Source organism: Trypanosoma brucei, chromosome 9, assembly GCF_000002445.2.
Source record: "Trypanosoma brucei brucei TREU927 chromosome 9, whole genome shotgun sequence".
Lineage (NCBI taxonomy): Eukaryota > Euglenozoa > Kinetoplastea > Trypanosomatida > Trypanosomatidae > Trypanosoma > Trypanosoma brucei.
Window position 1 is genome coordinate 2,531,981 of NC_007282.1, and position 18,897 is coordinate 2,550,877.

The 18,897-nt window shown below is 44.3% G+C and overlaps 2 protein-coding genes and 3 pseudogenes across 2 annotated transcripts, besides 7 other annotated features; all 5 read left to right on the forward strand.

Annotated features, from left to right (window-relative positions):
• Positions 1–95: 95 nt before the first annotated feature.
• On the forward strand, positions 96–1,640 carry Tb09.244.1830 (variant surface glycoprotein; the record flags this gene model as incomplete). The annotated part of the gene is made up of 1 exon (XM_822648.1): positions 96–1,640. One exon carries the CDS (start codon positions 96–98, stop codon positions 1,638–1,640), a length of 1,545 nt encoding a protein of 514 aa, XP_827741.1.
• Positions 1,641–1,970: 330 nt separating this feature from the next.
• Positions 1,971–2,020: a microsatellite.
• A 1,570-nt stretch (positions 2,021–3,590) lies between these two features.
• Positions 3,591–3,614: a sequence feature (AT_rich).
• A 1,131-nt stretch (positions 3,615–4,745) lies between these two features.
• Positions 4,746–4,869, forward strand: Tb09.v2.0190 (annotated as a pseudogene).
• A 256-nt stretch (positions 4,870–5,125) lies between these two features.
• On the forward strand, positions 5,126–6,745 carry Tb09.v2.0200 (annotated as a pseudogene).
• A 14-nt stretch (positions 6,746–6,759) lies between these two features.
• Positions 6,760–6,794: a sequence feature (AT_rich).
• A 28-nt stretch (positions 6,795–6,822) lies between these two features.
• Positions 6,823–6,845: a sequence feature (AT_rich).
• Positions 6,846–7,408: 563 nt separating this feature from the next.
• Positions 7,409–12,646: a repeat region.
• Positions 7,840–12,638: a repeat region.
• Tb09.244.1800 lies at positions 12,647–13,691 on the forward strand (annotated as a pseudogene).
• A 226-nt stretch (positions 13,692–13,917) lies between these two features.
• Positions 13,918–13,955: a microsatellite.
• Positions 13,956–17,100: 3,145 nt separating this feature from the next.
• On the forward strand, positions 17,101–18,618 carry Tb09.244.1790 (variant surface glycoprotein; the record flags this gene model as incomplete). The annotated part of the gene is made up of 1 exon (XM_822649.1): positions 17,101–18,618. One exon carries the CDS (start codon positions 17,101–17,103, stop codon positions 18,616–18,618), a length of 1,518 nt encoding a protein of 505 aa, XP_827742.1.
• Between the last annotated feature and the right edge of the window lie 279 nt (positions 18,619–18,897).

An 18,897-nucleotide genomic window follows, 5' to 3' on the forward strand; every position in this document is an offset into this window, starting at 1 on the left:
CAGTGCGTAATTTTTTTACCTCTCCAAGTAACCCGACAGTCAAGCAAAAAGAACTCTAGAGTCAAAGGCCACAACATCTGACAGGCGACGATACCATGCGCCTGATATCTTTGGAAGTGGCTGCATTTATTGTACTACGCTCCACAAAACCTGCCAATATAGCCGACGCAGCAAATAAGGCGGAGCATGCAGCGCTGTGCAATTTTATTTCGATGGCTGGGAGAGTCATAGCGGTACCAACGGTCCAGCCACTAGACACCGAAAACTACGCCTATATTCAGCAATTAAACTTCGCGCTCGGCGACCAGCAATGGCAAGAAAAGTTCTACAAAAATTCCGACAGGAAAGGAGTCAAAGATACAGCAGCCGAGGCCGGCATAACAGGTGAGGGAGCAGCCGACATGTGGGCAGACCTAAAAAAAGCGGCGGAAGCCTTGAAAAGTGATAGCCAAAATCCACTACTCAAGGAATTAGAGGAAATGAAGCTAACAGCAGCGGCCAGGCGACTGGCAAAGGCCGAGCTGGAGAGTCTGACAAATGAGTCAAGGGAGATAAAAAAGATGTATCCGGATCCACCCAAAAATGTCGACTACGAAAATAACAATCCCAAAAGCAAATTACTAGCAGCATTACTGGGCGCAGGCAACGCAGACGTAGGGACAGCGACAGGTCAAAAGGCAGTCGGGGCAGCAGCAACTGCAACACGTCAAGCCACCTGTACAGCAGGCGAAAAAACAACGGCGAGGCCTGCAAGTGCTTTGGCAATGTTAGCTTGCGTATGTCAAAGCTCGGGCACGGCAGTGACAAACTTTATTTGCACAGAGAAAGCCAAGGATTCAAATGCATGGACGGGCAACGCATACCCACACGACACCGGGCTACGGCATATCGGCAAATCATGCCCAAAAGCGAGAGACGATCCAGTCACAACGACGGAGTTAGAAACGGCCCTAAACAATTTGCTAGCACTAATTCACACAGACGGAACGCACGAATACCTTGGAGCATACGTACAGACTGGCTGCGATGGCACCTCACCAAATGGCATCTGTGTGCAGTTTCCAGACCTAGCGACCAGCGCTCCTGAAGTCGCCACGAGAGACACATGGCTGGCGACCGTCGCGGAAATAATACAAAATCTAAAGATCCTTGAAAACAACCAGGCAAAGGCAGAATACGTAAACAACCAAATAAAAGACAAAAAACACCGAGCACTCGCAGCATTAAGGCGAAGCAAAGCTATTGCCGGGGCCATTCAAGTTCCAACACCACAAACCGCACAGAAACCAAAAATTGGCGTAAATACTCGATGCGAGGCACACAACAAGTCGAAAGCAGCATGCTTAGGAGCTAAATGTAAATGGGGAGGGCAAAAGGATGATGACGGCCCATGCAGTCCCAGCGAAGAACAAGCTGCAGAAGAGGAAAAAGAAACAGCTGGAGAAGCAGTAACAGGAACAGCAACAGAGAAATGCAAAGGGAAACTAGAACCCGAATGCACAAAGGCTCCTGAATTCAAATGGGAAAATAGTGCTTGCAAAGATTCCATTTTTCTCGTCAATAAGAAATTTGCTCTGAGTATGGATGCTGCTTTTCTGAGTTTGGTAGTATTTAGGTATTTTATAATTCTAGCATTTTAAATATTTCTGCTCAATTTTCATAAAAATTATAAAATTGTTTTCATACAAAGAAATTTTTATATTTCATAAAATGTGATAATTCTTAACACTTTTTGATGAAAATTTAAACTCTTGAAAATTTGAAAAATATGAAAACCTTTTTCATTTAAGTGACATATGAGTTTAAAGTAGTATGGTGACAGGATATGAAAAATGTGTGCTATTATAAAATTTTCTAATTTGTTTTTTTTCTGTTTTGTCAATAACGTTTAAGGATATATTAACAACGCTAATGCTGATGATAACAATAATGATAGGAGAGTGTTGTGTGACTGTGTGTATACGAATATTATAATAATAATAGCAGTAATAGTAATGATAATGATGATAATAATGATAATGACAGCAGCATGGTGTCACTATATATATGATGGTATTATAATACTTAGTGTTTGAAGTCTAAATGATAATCCAATATGGAAATAGTTTAACCAAAGACAAGTACGCAGTGAAAGTAAGAAGGTAAGATAGTGAGTACAAGAGTCGTGCACCAGCACGAAGAATATTATTAAAGGAAACGCAGAAACATAGAAAGACATGGAATATGCAAAGTTTTAAATATAAGCATGACGACACAAATTACCATACGCAAAGGAGTGATGACAAGGCCAATGAGGCAAAACAAGTTTCATTTGCCGGCGCAGATGAAGTCGCGAAGTTAGGGCGAGGATAGGATCAATCGAACGGCAAGAAGAAATCAATAGTGGTTGAAGCAACTGTAGGCACAAGAGGCAAACGTCGAAGACAATGGCGCGTGAAACAAATATACTCTATATTTCACAAACAAACGTGCAGATGCAACAGCTTAGAAAATAGTTTCTCCACGAATTTTAATAAGACGCCGGTCCCAACTAAACAGTTGTTAAGGGGAAACAGAAAGAGGCAGGGATTAGGTGACTGTGAGTGTGGGACAACTTTGGTTTCTTCTCATAAGATGTAGAAATAGACACTATCGTTTGTTGTAAACAGAATGATATTATGGGTAGGAGAATTTTAATAGGTGGACTAATAATAGATTACTTTAAACAGTAAAAAAGAGTAAAAACACAGACGCCGCTTAAAATATTACTTCAAATGTTGCCACATGTCCATGAAATACAAAAACCCAGTAATAGTATCTCCAATTAGCCATTGGTATGAGAGTGATAAGTTATCTATAGTTAAAGAACGGAAGATAAGCGCAAGAATAAGATATGATGAGGCCTTACTTGAACACATTAGGTATCCGCAAAATAAAAAAAGGAAAATTCAATTTACACCAATATTGAAAATAACAAGGGAAAGCAGCTGAAAACATCAACGATGTAAAAAAGCGGAAGAAAAGTCATGCTCTTTAAAACGTTGGAAACTTATGTTATTACTCCAGGATAAAATGGAAGGTGTTCACAAAATGAAAGTATTACCTACTTATAAGCTTAAATTTTTAAGATGCAGTAAAAAGTATTTCCATTTAAAAGATCAGAGTTACCAATCGATAAAAGGGATATATTCTTTAAATATAGACCAATATAAATTAGATTTAAGAGTGAAAGCACGTCGATAAGCAAAATATATACCGTGGTTAGCGTCAGTTTCTATGGTGAACCGAATCTCTTCGTAAGTTTAAAATATGCAAAACTCATCCAATTAGTGTGATAATTTAAGTATATGCCTACATATATTTTTTGCTGTTTTGTATCTTTACTAATACGAAAATAATTAAATATGATTCTTTTAATATTCTGTGGGGAGTCAATAATTCATCTTTTTATAGAGGCAACGAGGCGGCGAAGACTAGAATTGAAAATATAAACTATTTGAAAACCATAATTTATCTTTAAAATGTTTAATCATTTTCTTAATTGCTCTGTGGCTATACAGTAAATATACATTTTAACAGGTTTAACATATAAAAAACACAATCATTTTAGGTTTAAAATTATATTTTTTTATTAACTAGTCTTTTATCATAATCAATAAAAAATAATGTCAAGCAGCGCCACAGACCTTGAGTGGAGGGAGTACTGGTAGTTTTCTGTACACTCTATATCTAATATGCTTTTAAACAACCTTTTAAGAATGCAGTATTCTCACTCAAACGACTATCATGAATACGAAGCAATCAACCGCAAGGCATATAGTTGATAAGTGACGTTCAACACATCTCAAAGTGAGTCTCTTACAAAAATTCCGACACACGAAAGCCAAGGGCGAGAAAGTAGCGGCATACTTAACCAATTTAACAGTATTCAGGATAATGCAACAAAACGGAAAAGGCAGAGGAGTAAAAAAAAAGCGGCTGCATCTTAAGGTTGCGTACAGATACAGAGTCTTAGCAACTCTCTACTTAAAAGGATTGGAAAAGTTATTAGATAAAATCAAGTTTTTCGTTATCGTTTAGAATATAATAAGTGTTGGTTAAGAGGATGAGCTTACATGGCAGATTTAGAAGATTTTAAGTGCGGTGACATTCGAGAGTAAGATCAAACCTATGTTAAACAAGAAAAATTATTGAGGCATCGCCGCTTCCCATAATCATTTTATCCACCTTAAATCTTCCTCCAAAATCAAGCAGAGCACCCAAAATCCGACGTACTTGCTCGTGCAAGGAAAAAGATAATGCACGTTTTATTTGGGTACACTCCAAACAACAGAATCAGCCAGGACAAAGACACCAACAGCAGCAAGCCGGAAACTCGACCCAACTAACTCCCTTCCCTAACCGCCGATACACAAAAAGTGGTGCTACTCGACGGGTTATCAACTTCAAAGCGCAGACGGCACGGCGCCAGCCAGTAAACCCCGGAGATGCCAAACAAAAAATCACCCAGCTTTACAGGCGCATGCTTAAGGCCTCTCTCACAGCTCATACCACCACTTGTTTGTTTCGGCACGAAGACGAGCCCCTGATGGCCTGCAACTGCTGCAACGTGGGTATGCTAAAGCAGGTGACGCAACTTTTAGTTAATTTGAACAACGAACAGCAAGTCCAATATAAATACACTAAACAGCAGCATCATACAACATATACAGGAGTTAACGACAGATCGGCGAACGAAAGCAACGTAAAGGAAGTTAAAGAAAAGCCAATTTAGTACGAAAGAGTTGGCGAAGATTTAAACTTATGCAATATGTGGAAATAGATTAGATTTTAAATAAAGAGATTTGTGGGGACGCGTTCAAAGAGGGGAATTTGTTTAAAGCTTTTAAAGCCGAGAAATTAGACCAGGGAGCTTACGGCAAGGCTGCAGTAGAAGCAAAAGGTATAATCACCCTGCCATGCGACAGAACTAAACAAGAAACTCCACCGAAAAACGAACAAAACAGCACAGACGGACAAAAAGGGCACCTACCATCTGAAGGAGACAGAAAAGGCAAATGCATCGTACTACACCACTAGCAGATAAAACCAAAACCTACCACGCGCCACAGTCTATTTCTATCCAGTTGAATCTTCGAAGCCACTAATGGTCAAAGAGCAAGAGATACAAACAACTCAGTTCTCTAGGAGAAAGACATCACTAGGGCATGGGCATGGCGCCGCGCTAACTTTGATTTTACTCGTAGCGACGGCTCAACAAGCTTTATTTCAGGTGGAAGAACAAGCAGCGAATTTAGCGGAGTTCAGGCTCCTGTGTCGCCTCATATCGTTAGCACATTTAGCACCAACAGAACAGAAAGAAACTGTTGTGGACGACAGTGTCGCAGCAGAAATTGATGCCCTAAACATGAGCGCCTCAACAGACACATGAAAAAACAGCTTTGTGGCAGCAACCGAAACTCCAAACGCGACTCCGCCTGATTGCAGCAAACCGAATAAGCCCATCGCTTGCGATGAAAATTACAGCCGATACAAAGCGGCGTACGCGGCTCTGACGGAGGCACTAAAGGACAGCCAGAAAAAAACGAATACGCGATAAATCCGGCGGCAACAGCATCAGCAGCCGGCAGAAGAGTGCAAAGGCAGCTGGACAGGCTGGCTAAACAGGCAAGGCAAAAAGCAAGCGGCACAAGCTCTGCAGCAAATCCGATGCCCAATGTAAACTCTGTAAAGCACGAACTGAAACAGGCCCTGTACGGCACACAGGAAACACAGTCAACAGGGAAGTACGCGCTTAAGTGAACAAATAGCAGGACGCGGCAAACTGACTGCACAACTCCCAAAGCCGGTATGGCACTGCTGTCGGACCTAGGGTGCATCTGCATTAAAGACGACACCCAAAGAAACGACGTCTGCGGCACAAGTGAAGCATCAGGCAGCACAAGGTGGACTGCCGACGCAAGCGCGGCGAAACTAACGGACCTTGCTGGCAAGTGCACAACGCTAAAACCAACCGACCTAACGCCAGCCAACATAAGATCCGCAGTAGCAGCAGCACTCGCAAAAATAAAGCAGACGGCAGGCGCTGACTTCAAACTCGTGATGGGCAAGCAGGCAAGCGGCAACACATGCGCCGCTACCAACGGCGCGGGGTGCGTAGAGTACGAAGCAGCAGTGACAGCAGGAAAACTTGTGCATATAGAACCCAAATGGGCTGCACATATGTTAGCAGCGGCCGACGCACTACAGCAATTGGAGGAGGCCGAAAAAACAGCAGAACAAACCCGGGCTCACCTAGAAGACCTCAGAGAGCGAGCAAAAGCTTGACACACAACGCTACTGATTATGGAAGACACGATCTCTACACAGCCACAGCAAGCAGACAGTGCCAACCCCGTTTCCAAAAGACAGAGATGCAAACCGCAGAACGCGACACCAGGAGAGTGTCCGGCAACACATTGCGACTATGATGCAAATGCAGAAGATGGTAAAAAATACAAATCCAAACCAGGAACAGAAAACACAGCAGCAGGAACAGAAGAGACAGCAAAATAGGGAGCAGCTGCAACTGGATGTGCAGAAAACTTTAATGAAAAAGAAAATGTGAGAAACCAGCGAGGGAAAGAAGAGACCTGTTTGTGCGTGGAAGAAAGGTAGTAAAGGTAACAAGGATAAAGACGAGCTTAGGTGCCAAAACGGTAGTTTTCTACCGAACAAAAAATTTGCTCTGATTACGTCTGCTGCTTTTTTGAGCTTGCTATTTTAATAATTTTGAGAGACTTTTTAAATTTTACAAAATAATAATAATAATATTAGAAGAAGAGTGTTGTGAGTGTGTGTACGAATATTATAATTAAAAATTTTAAGAGTAAATGGTTTGTCAAAATGAAAGCACTAGAAGCAACGGACATGATGCGATGTGAATGAGTAAAGGAGTTAGAAGAAATTGCGGGAAAGAAAAAGAAAGAGAAAGAAGTAGGTGGAATATGCACAGTGTGATGCACAAACATGACGATGGGCATTATTATACACAAGGACATAAGAAAAGGGATAATCACGGAGAGTTGGAGTCAAGTGTACCGGACAAATAGTGCCATTACGTTGCTCACACTGATAAAACCAATAGCGGAAAAGAAGGAAAGCAGAAAACATACAAGGTTAATAAATTGCATCAGTGACAGCAAAAAAAAGGAATGTGGCGAAGCAGGATGAGGAAGAGAAGTCAATTATCCCTTTTTATTTTAGTCATAATGGAGAGATTTTACTGCTAGGACGGTATTAAGTGGAGCGTTTAGGCCGCTGTTAAATACTGATAGTAGGCACTAAGCTGTGGGTTAGGCGTCTAATAAAAACAATATGGGTTATTTACAATGTGTACGAGTGATTAAACGTAGGAGACTAGTTCAGCAGATTTTTTTTTGGAATTTGTTTCGTGCCTTCGTGAGAGTTTCCCCCCACTGGCGCGGCCATCAGCCATCACCGTAGAGCCCTGAAATGCTATCGGTCTGGCGACTGTGGCAGAGTCTCCCTTTTTTTATTCATCCTAATACACCCTCTATAATTTTTGTTGTAGCTCCGCAGTTGAACGGAATACAGCAGATGGGGCGAAAAGCCACCCACTCTGGACTCTCCAAAAGATGTCAATTAGCAATCCTTTTGTTTTGACTTTTGTTATTCGTTTATTATTCTCTCCCCCTCTTTCTGTTCCTGTTGCTTGTTGACTGCATACCCCCTCTGTCTCTGAGGGTGTCTGGACTATTCCTGCGTCCGGTGCTTTTCCTGCTAGCTCCACACTCGGCAATAAGGGGGGAAGTTGCAGAAGGGAGAGTGGGTTGTATGACTGTTACCTTAGGTGAGGACTTCACCTGCGGCAGGTTCCGTTCAACCGCAATGAGAAACTGCGCCAGCCTTTTAGAAAAACATACATCTTGCACACACACTCACCTTCTACCGCAAACCTGACACGTAACTCCTTCAAACAGGGGCAGCTCATCAAGTGCAGCGACGTTTCTTCGAAGTCGTCGGGTTGGCTGGTAACAGCGCGCTCTACCTTCATACCGTGCATCTTCTTTTGATGTAGGGTGAGGCCAGTTTTGCTAGCACACTGCCTTCCGCATGTCGGGCACACCAACATGGATGTGTTTGTATGCGGGGAATCAGTGGCACACAATTTTGTGCTTTTGCTGCATTTAAGCTCGACTCCCTCACCTTTGTGGAAAGCCTTACAATGTCGGATGAGGGAGTCCCTGCAACTGAGCACTTTTTGACACACACCACACTGCACCTCGCCTTTCCCAGTGGCGTCAACGTTTTCCTCACGGGCACGCTTACGAGGGAATTGCACCACCACTACGGTACCGTCCTCCGTCACTATGCTCTTATGTTTGAATTTCTTGTGTAGTGACAGGGAAGAGCGTGTACCGAAGCTCGCCTCGCACAGGTCACATTGAAACGGCAGCTTCCGTGTATCCTGAGAGACTGGCGCTGCTGGGGCTCTACCATCTCCTTGCACTGAGTCCTCGTTCTCTCGCCCCCTTTTCACGCGGCAACTACCGCTGCCTATACCATGTATTGTTCTAAGGTGGTGTAATAGTCGGCCTGGCACTGCGAATTTGGAGGCACAGATGGTACAATGAAGTACCTGCGGTCTCATCGGGACTCGTGTGCTCGATGGTAGAGGGACGATAGGCACCACTGGAGGGGGCTCCGGGGGGATATCCACTGCAGGTGTTGCATCGCCGTATTTGATCCTCCGGAGGGCATCAGCTCGCACAAAGCCGTGTTTGTTTACCATATGCGTTACAGCACTCGAGCGGCATTGGTATGTGGCATCACATTCCGTACATTTTGTCGGTTCGGAGGTTCTCTGAAGAGTGCGTGTCGCAACAGGTGGGGCTGTTTGTATTGTTGGTCCTATCGCTGCATGTTGCGGGTTACACCATCGGCACTGTGGAGGCACACTCGGGTTAATCTTTCGCAACATCCATCCATAGTGCCTTGAAGACCCAACCCGAAAGCGTGCCAGTGCCGTTTCTTCTTCCCTCGTCAGTTCTTCTTTATGCTTTGTTGGAAAGTGGTTGCCCGTGATACCAAACCTATGAGTGTTCTCATGGACTTCTTCCGACCTAAGCACTCGCTTCGCATAAGCAATGATGTCGGGGATCCATGTGTCTCGCAACTGTGGTAAAGCTACGGCCTTTTTGGCCATTTCATCACAAACCTCATTCCGTTTCACGCCACAATGGCCGAACACAAATTGCAGTCGGATACGCACTTTCCTTCTCTGAACTTGAAGCAGAAGCCTCCATAGTCGTCTTAGAATTGGGTCCGTTACGGCTAGGGGGCCTGTCTGCAGTGCTGTTAACATTGACAGCGAGTCAGAGAAGATGGATAACCTGCTCGGTGTGGTTCTGTATGCCGGAAGCCATTTCAGCAGCCGTTGCAGTCCTATCTCTAATGCTACGCATTCCGCTCTGTAACTGCATGAGAGTTCCCCTGCTCCGGTTTTGGGTGCACAAATAAGCGTATTGTTTCTATAGAGCAGGGCAACTGCTCCGGACTTCTCACCGAGGGACACGGATCCATCAGTCCACAATTCGTAGTGCTCTCGCCGCGGTAGCTCCTTCCCCCTCCGTGAAAAATGCCGTTCAATCCACTTTTCGGAAGCCTCCCTTTTGACATCGTCAGGGTCATCAGCGCACACAGGCTTTATCTGCGTGTGAAATAGCGGTCGGCAGCTGTGGCGGAGCGTCGATTTCTCTAGTGGGTGCTCGCGTGGCTCAATGCGGAGGTGTGGATAGGACCGCATGATGCGGGAATGTAAGACTCTGACTGGGTGTTTGCTGTGGTATACTTCCTCAGCACTGCGCCGCAAACATCCGCCTCGTGACTCACACATCAGCATGAATTTCATGCTGCGCACAAGAGTGGCCATCTTGAGTGGCAGGAGGTTTGCTTCCAGCATTGAGTCCTCTTTGCGCGTCCCATGCGGTATGCCAGCTATGATGCGACTGGCTTTGTGTTGTGCTGCTGAGAGGAGGTCGCGACTCCGTTCCGAAGCGTCCCAGTACCATACCTCAATGCCATACATTGTGTGTGCCTGTACGAGTGCTAGATAAAAAGCTCTCAGTACTTGTCGTCTTGGCCCCCATGTAGAAGCTGAGATGGACACTATCTGCAGTAGTCGGAAGTCCATCTTGCGTCTCGTTTCGGCCGCATGTGTTGCCATCCCCTGCAGACACTGGAATGTTACTCCTAGAAGCTTCGGTGTCCTGTCAGCTCCTATTCTTTCGCCGTCCAGTTGTAATGTAAGGGGGTGGCGCTCTATACACCCGAAGAGTGTGCATTTTGTTTTCGCTACGTTGACAGACATGAAGTACTCTTTTGACCACTGTAACACAACGTTTAGGCCGCATTGCAGTGCGTGGTTGATGACATCCCTCTCTGTGTGCCTCGCAAGTAGCGTTAGGTCGTCTGCAAAGAATCCGTGCTGCAGTAACGGCACTTCTGCAAGGCGCTGGCTCAACGAGTTCATGACAATAATGAACATGATTGGGCCAAGGACAGTTCCTTGTGGCACTCCTCGCTCAAATTTTCTGCTTCTGGAAAGCTTCTCCTTGAATCTCACTCTGCCAGTTCGGTTACTCAGAAATGATACGCACCACTTCACAATGTAGGGTGATACCTTCATTCTGTGCATTTCCCTCGCAATTTTGTCGTGGTCTACTGTATCGAATGCCTTCTCGTAGTCAACGAATACAGCACCCGTACGATATTGGTGCGTAGGGCGGCAGAGGGCAGCGCGGACGTGCAGGAGTTGTTCGAGCGTTGAGCATCCGGGGCGAAAGCCTGATTGCTGTAGCATCAGCTGGGACTCAACAGTGTCTCTAAGCCTCGCGGCAATTATGCGCTCCATGACTTTGCAGAGACAGCTCGTGAGTGTTACAGTCCTGTAAGAATCGAGGTCCTCCGCCCTTTTTCCGGCCTTCAGGATGGGGATGATAACACCAGTCTTCCATGCAGGCGGCACGACTCCCATTCGTAGGCTCTCATTGAATAGCCTCAGAACAACATTCAGCGCTGTTCTGCCGAGATGTTGTATTGCCTCGTTGTATAAGCAATCAGGTCCTGCTGCGGATCCACTCTGTAGCAGTTTGATCGATCTCCATAGTTCAGCCATCGTGATGGGACTGAACTCACTCGCTATCGTCTTTATTGGTGCCGGTGGGTGTGAGTCGGGGTGCCTTCTTGCACGGGACGAGTACAGTTTACTGAACCTCTCAGCTTGATGGTAGTCCGTGATGGCCGCGTTATCAACCAGTACAGCCGGTGTGGTTAGTGGTCGTGGCGCATATACCTTCTTGACAATGTGCCAACTGCAGCGGTCTGACACCGCAAGTCTGGAGCATAGCGTGCTCCATCTCTTCTTTGTGGTACGGTCCAGGATCTGCTTACGCGTGGCTACCAATTTTTTACTTCTGTGGGAGGGTCCGCATCCAGCGATCTCTTCATCGATTTTCGCGAGCTCAGGTGTCCAATGTGGTGGCGTTACTCTGCAGCCACGGGGGACGGAGACATTCGTCGCAGTGCGGATGGCGGAGCTCAATTTCTGTTCCAGAGTGTTGACATTCTTCTCTCTACCAATTTTCCTGCAGAGCTCGTGAACCTTGAGACGGAAATTCCTCCAGTTAGCTTTTAGCCATGCGTACATGGGCTTTTGAAGCCGCGGGCAACTCAGTGCATCTGTGTCGTCTCCAACGATATCGTCGAAAAATATGTTATGGTGATCGCTATCGGGAGAATACAGCGATGTCCACGTGTACACTGTGCAATTCCTTGACAGTGTCACATCAGGGGTGGACTCCTCGTGGTGGCGCGTGTACCTGGTGCACTCACCAGTGTTACATACCAGAAACTGGTTGTCAATGCACCACTGTGTGAGGGTTTCACCCTTGGTATTTGGTGGGCTCGCGCGATCCCATGCCAACGCGTGTGCGTTAGCGTCTGCACCGATGAGCTTGGCACCGTCAGTTGTCAGAAGCGTATCTAGGTCAGTTGCCGTGAAGGTGTGTTTTGGTGGGATGTATGCCGACGTGACAGTCAGCGCCGTTCCACGTGCAAGGTGAATTGTTGCATGCACTTGTTCAATGCGACCAATAACGGCCATACCGGTCTCGACTGGTAAGTCCTCCCTCACTAGTATTGATACACCACCTCCTTTGCAGTTACGAGCTATTCCATGATGTTGGTAGTCAGCAACGCTAAAGAAAACCTCCTCTCCAGGCGTCATCCTTGTCTCGCTCAACAGACAAAAGGCGATCCGCTCATCAACAAGGGTTTTGTGGAGTGCTAATCTCTTTCCTTGAGATAGCCCGGCGCAGTTCCACTGCATCCCGCGCAACGACGGGCCGGGATTCTCTTCCACATCACCGGACAGCAGCATCTTAGTGCGGATGATACTGCTGATGGCACGCTAGCCACGTGCCCAGGGACCGACAAATGAAAAACGGTGTCCCAGCAAGACGCTGCTGATCCCTGTGCTGTATGATGCCGTAGCCGGAGCACAGCAGTGTTCCCCATGAAAGGAACTTTGCTGGCTCTTGGCTTCCCCATATGAGACGGCGTACTGGACCCTGGCACCACGTTGAGGTGGCCGGCATCACCAGGGACTACAATATACAAACAACGACAACACATTACCTCGATCTCGACATAAACGAAAATGGCTTCACCAAACTAGGCAGTGGAGTGGCAGGCAGCGGGGACGTTGGCTGCAACCAATGCGGCGTCTTTAAAGTACACAACGGCACCGACGGCCAAACAGCGGGACTCAATGTTGGCACCAACAGCGTTAAGGTACAACTAGCACACGGCCTCATCGAAGGCAAAAACAACGATCACTGGAACGCCCGGAGTTCTCAAATAATTTCTGCAAAGGAAAAAGCACGACACTGATTATTTAGGCCGAACGCACAGGGCCCTAATCAACCTGAAGAAATTGGAAATAGCGCGCCTCCCAGAAATTTTTGCAGAAATGCTTAAGGTTTTAGCATAAGAGACCACAGTAGAAGGCGCCCCGAGGATTGAGAAATGTGCGCTGACGCAAAGCAAGAAGATAACACCAACAGTCCCACCAAAAACGCCGATCACAGAAAATATTTTGGCAAGGACAAATCCAAAATCACGGCGCTGCGAAACACTTTAATGAAAGAGAAGATAGAAGGAACAGAGGATGACACGACAAAGAAAGTAGCGCTAGAAAAAGTCGACTCCACGGACAAGCTGCAAAAGGCATTGGAGTTTAACACAGCACTAAATACTTACAAAGTAGAAAAGTTAAAAAAGAAATAGGTAAGTTGCAGACAGAATAAGAGGCAAAAAACAAAGCAAGCACGAAAGTTACTGAAACAAACGCAACTTGCGAAAATAAAGGAACAGGAAAAGGCTGAAAAAACCCATGCAAATTGGTTGAAGAAGGAGGTGTGGAAAAGAAGTGCAAATTAAACCCGGAGGAAGTGAAAAAGCAAGCAAACCAACAAGCAAAAGATGAGAATGCTGGGGAAAAACGCTCAAAACATGAAAGCGAAAAAAATGCTTGTGACAAAGACACCAGATGAAAATAGGAGGAAAACAAGTGCAAAGATTCCAGCTTCCACGTCAATAAGAAATTCGCTCTGATTGTTCCTGCTTTAATAAATGTATTAATATTTTAGAGCTTCAAATATTTTTTGCTCAATTTGAGAGAACTTTCTAAAATTTAAAACATTTGATATATTCTAACGATTTTCGATGAACAGTGAAAATTAGTAAAAACCATATGAAATGCGCATGATAGTGGTCTATGCGTATAAAGTAGCGGGGTGATAGATTAGGAAATATGAGTGATACTTTAATTTTCTAAAAACGCTCATTAGTTTCTTTTATAAATATTACTTAGGTTAATAACAGTAATAAAGATAATAATAATATTAAAAACAGAGCATTTTGTTGTTATGTATATACTGATATTGTAAGAAGAGTAGTAATAACCATAATCATAATGGTGGGATAGTGTTACGAATGTGTACATACTACTATTATAATATAATTGATAGTGAATGCTAATAGCATGATAAAAATGAAAGAACGTTTAACGACTTCAGTTGTCACTTGGTGCAACAAATTGAAAAGGACAGTGAGAGAAAGGGACTGTTAGTGCGAGAGTAAGAGAGGAAAATTCAAGTACTTTTTTAAAATTAAAAGGCCAAAGAAAAAAGTGAAAGAAAGGAAGTAAGAGGTGGAATATGCTTATTTAAAAACAAAAACATAGCAGTGGAAGCATCATAACCGGAGAAATGAAGAAAACAATGGGAAAGAGGTAGATTCTAGTATACATGAAAAAGGTTTCACAAAGACTAATTTAAAGAAGCATTGAATGTAGAAGGCAACTAAGAGTATAATCACCAATATTCAAAAACAAAACCTTCTTGAAAAACGCGTTGTTTCTCCTTTAAATACTATCATGAAACAGAGCAATCAAACGTAAATAATTTATCTTACAAATGCCGTGAAACTTGTTTATAAGTGCAGTTCTTACAGCGGTTCAGCATGTATATGCAACAAAGAAGAATCAAACAATGATGGTTGTATACAACCTTGCAGAAAGTGTAATAAGCAAGAACAAATTTATTAAGACCTACCACAAACAAAAATTACGTCAAGTAGTTAAAAATAAACCACAAATAGAGCTGTTATTCACTCACACAAATGCGTATAACAGTGACCTTCCGTTTCACCTAAATGCAGGCAATTAGAAAAAGGTGTTAGATATAACTCGATATTTTGTTCCTTTTTATAATAAATCCGGGTTTTGTGTAAAAATACAACCCAGATTGCCAATTTAATGAATTAAAAACAAGGTGAGTTAGTAAAAACTAATTGAAATTATGTTAACTCATAGAAACCGCTGTGTTCTAGCCGTTTCCCATAATGTTTTCCGATCTCCTAAACGTTCTGTATCATTTTATCTAAGAAGAGTCGATAAGCGGCGCAAATGAAAAAACAGTGGACTTAATTTTCAAAAGGAAGCTTTTTGGAGGACAACAGCAACAAATCCCCCTCAATACTCAAAATTTTCATGTGAAAACAACCTAATAAAACATACAGAGTATGACACTGAATTGGCTGCGGGCGCCAGGAATAGCGATTAAAACCAACTTAGGATCAAACGCTTGGAACAGCCGAAATGACTCAAATAAAAGCCATCTTTTATTCAAAAATGAATAGATGCTGCTTTAGAGACGATTGTGGCGACAGTGATTTTAAATTTGCTTGTGTAACATAATATCAAGCACCAAATGTGCGCGTTAATTGTTCATAGAATATGTAGAGGCTTTAATTTTTACAATGCAGGGCCTTTTGTGGTGATTTTATAAGTGGATGCTAAAGACATATCAGAATTCTGTAAGAAACCATAAATTGGCCACACTACTCTGACCTTCGGCGAACCTGCAGCCTGCAGACGTGTCTAGAATAAAAAAAAACAGGTAAATCTTCGCGAACGTAATCGCTTGGAGCGGCGGCATTGAGGTGCAAAAACTCGAAAATCGCTTGATGTAAAGCAAGTTGTAGCCTCTCTGAAAATGTGCTACCAACTCTACCAGTGCTACCACAAGGCCACACATCTGCGTACAGCTAATCACGGTTTTTTAAATTCATGACATCACGAGCCTCCAGCAGAAGTAACAGAACAAACAACCTTGAATTACAGCAAGCATGGTGCAAGAATTTTTTTTCGGCAAGAAAGTCGTAGAAGTTCTCCACAACAAAATAACCGCTGGAGAGCCAAGGCCAACCCAGCTCCGAAATGACTTCAAAGCTTTCGTGACAGTGCACATAAAGGACGAAACAGCAACCACGAAAGCGGTATATTGTGTCCTAGACACGTGAGCAGGCTTTGCCTTGCGCCCACAAGCAACAACCCCAGAAACCAACAAACTGTCGAGCAACGTTGAGGCCGTAGCAAACGCTGGAAATCAGTACCTGCTGAGAGCCGCTCCAAACAGCCAATGAAGCTGCAAAATCCCGCTACTTCTCAGCGTCGACCCGCGCGCCCACAAGTAAATCAAACACTACACCACCTCAATCAGACAAAGCAGTCTGGTTAGTACGCGATTCAAACCAGAGTGCCGAGCGTCAAGAAAATATAGCTATTAATATGCGCCATCTTTGTGCTAGTTCGTGCTCATGCTTCAGCGACAAACCGTAGCTACTCGATAGTTGAAGACCACAGGCTTGAGTTAGCAGTTCACAGACTGTGACCTTCAAGACCAAAAAATAAAGGAACGTACATCAAACAGAAATGACAGCGTTGTCAACCTAAGCCCATCGATAAAATCATGGCCCCTATTGAAACAACGCAAAATAAAACATAATACCCTAGCAAATCCCTATCACTAGAGCTTTACACTCCTTGACAAGCATAATAATCACCATAAAAATTGGAAGACTGCGAGGAGAAAAGTAGAAAACCAAATAAATCTGCATCCAGGCTATTCTGTTGCAAGCTTTGACACTCTCGACAAATAAGCCACAGCTGAATTTGGCTGGTGGTAGAAACCATGGTGATCATGTGCACTAAAAGAAACTGCGAAAACCTTATAGTTGCCAACGGGGTTTAAGCTATAAAACGAATCGACCGCTCTCACTCGCCGGCCAACATCCGCAGACATTGGCGGGCATACGCCTACCGAGCGAAACCAGGCAAACTTGCGAAACCGCTCTATAGCACTTCAATCAACAGCCAGAGGCGGGCTGAAGTCTACAAGTGCTGGCACAAACCCAAAATATCACAGCCACCAATAGACCTCCACCCTTTAGCAGTAAACGACAATCAGAATTACGGAAACTATCGCGTTCATGAGGTATGCAAAAGGATGTCCCCACGATCCGGCAACAAGTGATAGCTGGATTATCCGGAAAAAACAGACATCGGCTGCTTTAGTACTGCAAACGTCAAGCAGGCCCAACGCTTGCCAGCGCGAGCCAACCAACTTTCTGTAACCTGTGCGAGATTAAAACCATTAATACCAACCATCGCGGCAATCTATCTAACTTGTCAAGGTTTACTGGAATTCAATCGATATGACAGAAGGAAAACTCATCGCAAAGGCGATATACCTAGTGACTCTAAGCACTGTGATCGCGACAGCAGAAGCCGACCCAGCAGCCGAAGCCAATAGTGCGACAACAGATTTCTGCACGCTATTAGCATATACAAACAGCGTTGTCGACACTCTGAAGTTGTGGCTAACAGCCCCGGCAAAACCGACAAAAGATTTAGAGGAACAGGTCAGACTACTTAGCCTGGCAGAAGCAAAGCACTACGGCACACCCAGCGGCATCGCGTATTCGACACTGAGGGCTATATCCCAGGACCGGTTAGAAAAACAAATAAAGAAGCAAGATGCAGCGACAGCGACAATTGCAGCAGCGCTAAAAGTTTTCGCAGCCAAAGCAGCAGAAACCAAAGTGCTAGGGGCAGCCACGGAGCAAGCTGAGCTCAAGAGCTGGACGCATGCAACAGACGGCGGCAGCGGCAAAGTGCTGACCACCGGCAGCGGCACCAGCACAAAAATCTGCAAAGCTACCAAGCAGGCGCCAGTCACTTACACCAAAGAATGCAAAAACAGCGGCGGGGACTTGCAAAAAGCGCAGCAGATAGGAGGAGCTCTAAAGACAGCAAAAAAACTCAAAATCTACAGCGACACAGCACTGTCACTCGGCTCAATAGAAATACAGTTCGAGGCCGTGGGCAACCTAGGCACCAGCAATTCGTGGACCGCGGGGACGGGGAACACTCACTGCCAGCAACACAGCGGTGCGGCAAGCGCAGCGGAGTCGGCAGCGGCAGGAACCGCGCTCTTTTCGGTAAAAGTAACCAACAAGATAACACCGGCAGAAATAACGCTGGCACAAGCAGCAAGCGCCCCCTTAAACAGAAACCTAGAAGCCTCAGGCGACAACAAGAAACTGCTGACAGCGGACAAAGACATAGCGGAAGCATTAGTAGCAGCTCAAGCGGTGGTGTTTGAAAGCGAACGGCCTCTAAAGGACGAGAAACTAGCAACACTAACAGGAACATCTGCGGCCCAAGCCATGTACGCTGCATTAGCAGCCAAACAAGGGAAAACATCGACAACAGGGCCAACTAGCGACGAGGTATCCAAACTACTGTTCAACAAGGGAGATACGGCCAGCGTATCCGACTTTTTAACAACACTAAACTCAGACACCAACAGCATCGCCGACGGAGACAAGCCAATAACGGGAAGCACGCAATCAATTGCAGCAGGGGCTAACTTTCGGAAGGCAATGACTTACTTTTATGCAATGAACCTTAAAAAGTCAACAAAAGCATCAGGAAGCGAGAAACCAGAAGGAGACGCCAAAAAAAATGCAGCAGACAAAAAAGAAGAAAAGAAAGACGGGGATAATAAAACAACTGCAGCTGATTTCACAGGAACTGAGGAGGATAAATGTGACAAGACAAAGTGTGATTGGAACAAGGAAAAGAATGAGTGCAAAGTTAAGGAGGGAGCAGTTGTTATTTCTGCTGTGATTAATGCCCCTCTTTTGCTTGCATTTTTGATTCTAGCTTAACACTTTTAAGAATTATTGGCAAATTCTTTTTTCTAAATTTTACAAAATTACAAAATTTTTTATTTTGAGAGTGATTTTTAAATCGTTAAAATTTAACATATTTTAACACTTTGTGATAGAAATGTAAAAATTCGAAAAATTATACTCAATTTTAACATCTTTGTGTAAAGTAAAATTGAGATATAGTACGGAGAATGAATGGTATTATGAAGTTTTATAGTTAGATTTATTTTCTTTATTTGTGAAAAGTAGTAATAATAATAGTAATATGAGAGTGTT